The sequence below is a fragment of the Carassius carassius genome, chromosome 38 (genome assembly GCF_963082965.1).
Source record: "Carassius carassius chromosome 38, fCarCar2.1, whole genome shotgun sequence".
Lineage (NCBI taxonomy): Eukaryota > Metazoa > Chordata > Actinopteri > Cypriniformes > Cyprinidae > Carassius > Carassius carassius.
Genome location: NC_081792.1, coordinates 25,019,107 through 25,020,391, shown reverse-complemented (window position 1 = coordinate 25,020,391; position 1,285 = coordinate 25,019,107). Strand labels below are relative to the sequence as shown.

General features: G+C 35.2%; 1 protein-coding gene across 1 annotated transcript in view; it reads left to right on the top strand.

The window, feature by feature from the left end:
* Positions 1-581: 581 nt before the first annotated feature.
* Positions 582-1,285, top strand: part of brk1 (BRICK1 subunit of SCAR/WAVE actin nucleating complex) — a 4,923-nt gene continuing 4,219 nt past the window's right edge. The window contains exon 1 of the mRNA XM_059529743.1: positions 582-754. Coding sequence (XP_059385726.1) covers positions 637-754 — 118 coding nt within the window. The 5' untranslated portion in view covers positions 582-636. The remainder of the gene's footprint in view (positions 755-1,285) is intronic.

Genomic DNA, 1,285 nt, shown 5'->3' with positions numbered 1-1,285 from the left:
AAGAAAGTCATATACACCTAGGATGACTTCAGGGTGAGTAATTTATGGCTTAATTTTTTTTCATTTTGGCTGAAATAACCGTTTAACTGTTGTAATAACTACTATGCAGGGATATGCAGGGCTTGGAATGCCCATTTGACAGAAGATGACAGTGTTTACAAGTATTTACCTCTTGCTGATCGCCTCTACCACGTCCACGATACGCGCCTCCCCTCCCTTTGCATTCTAAGGTAGGCCTATTACGAATATTTCAGTCGTTAATACAAAGATCAAGAGATAGAATATTAAATATTTTACAGGGAGGTTTTAGTCAAGCCATTTTATTTTTAATTTCTATAATGTATTTACTTACTTTTTTACTTGTTTAAATAACTGCATTTTTGTGCATTTTATATTATAATTATTATTTTACACTGAAGCAATTGTTTATAGCCAAATTCAAGTGCAACGATTCGCATATGTGGGTGTAATTTCATATTATCCTTGGAACTCGGTAGAATGAGGATCCAGTATGAAGTGTGTGTGTGTGTGTGTGTGTGTGTGTGTGTGTGTGTGTTTGTGTGTTTGTTTGTCCATTAGGGGGCGCTGCTCCTTCCTGACACACAACACTCGGCGGCTAACGCTAACTAGCTCACGATGGCCGGACAGGAGGATCCAGTGCAAAGGGAAATTCACCAAGACTGGGCGAACCGTGAATATATCGAGGTGATCACCAGCAGCATTAAGAAGATAGCCGATTTCCTCAATTCCTTCGGTAAGATGGAGAAGCTCCGACTTGTTGTTTACATAATTTATTACGCCATTTCTTCACGCTAGCATGCTAATCGAGAGCAGTGGGTCATTAGACTGCATAACTTGCGGAAAAGTATGTGGGCTACATCAAGTGTTTTGGTTTTAAATGTTGTTTAGAACCAAATAATATCATGATAAAGGAGTGTATTTGTTGAAGACATGGTTTATTAGACATACAGGCAGTGTAATGACCAGGAAAAACAAACAGGCGTTAGGTTGGGTTGGTCTGGTCGTATTGTTTATTTTTTTCATATTTCTTTTTTTTACAATAAATAAAATGTTAATATGATTATTTAATTTAAATGTATTTCAGTAGCTATATACACATTTAATATATTTGCTGATAGTCAAAGGGTGAACTAATGTTAATACTCATGCAGTTTTGTTTTGATAAATCAGACCCAATTTCAGTGCTAGCAATGTCAATAATTTAACAAAAAGGTCACTTATTTATAACTTTTTTATATATATATATATATATATATATATATAA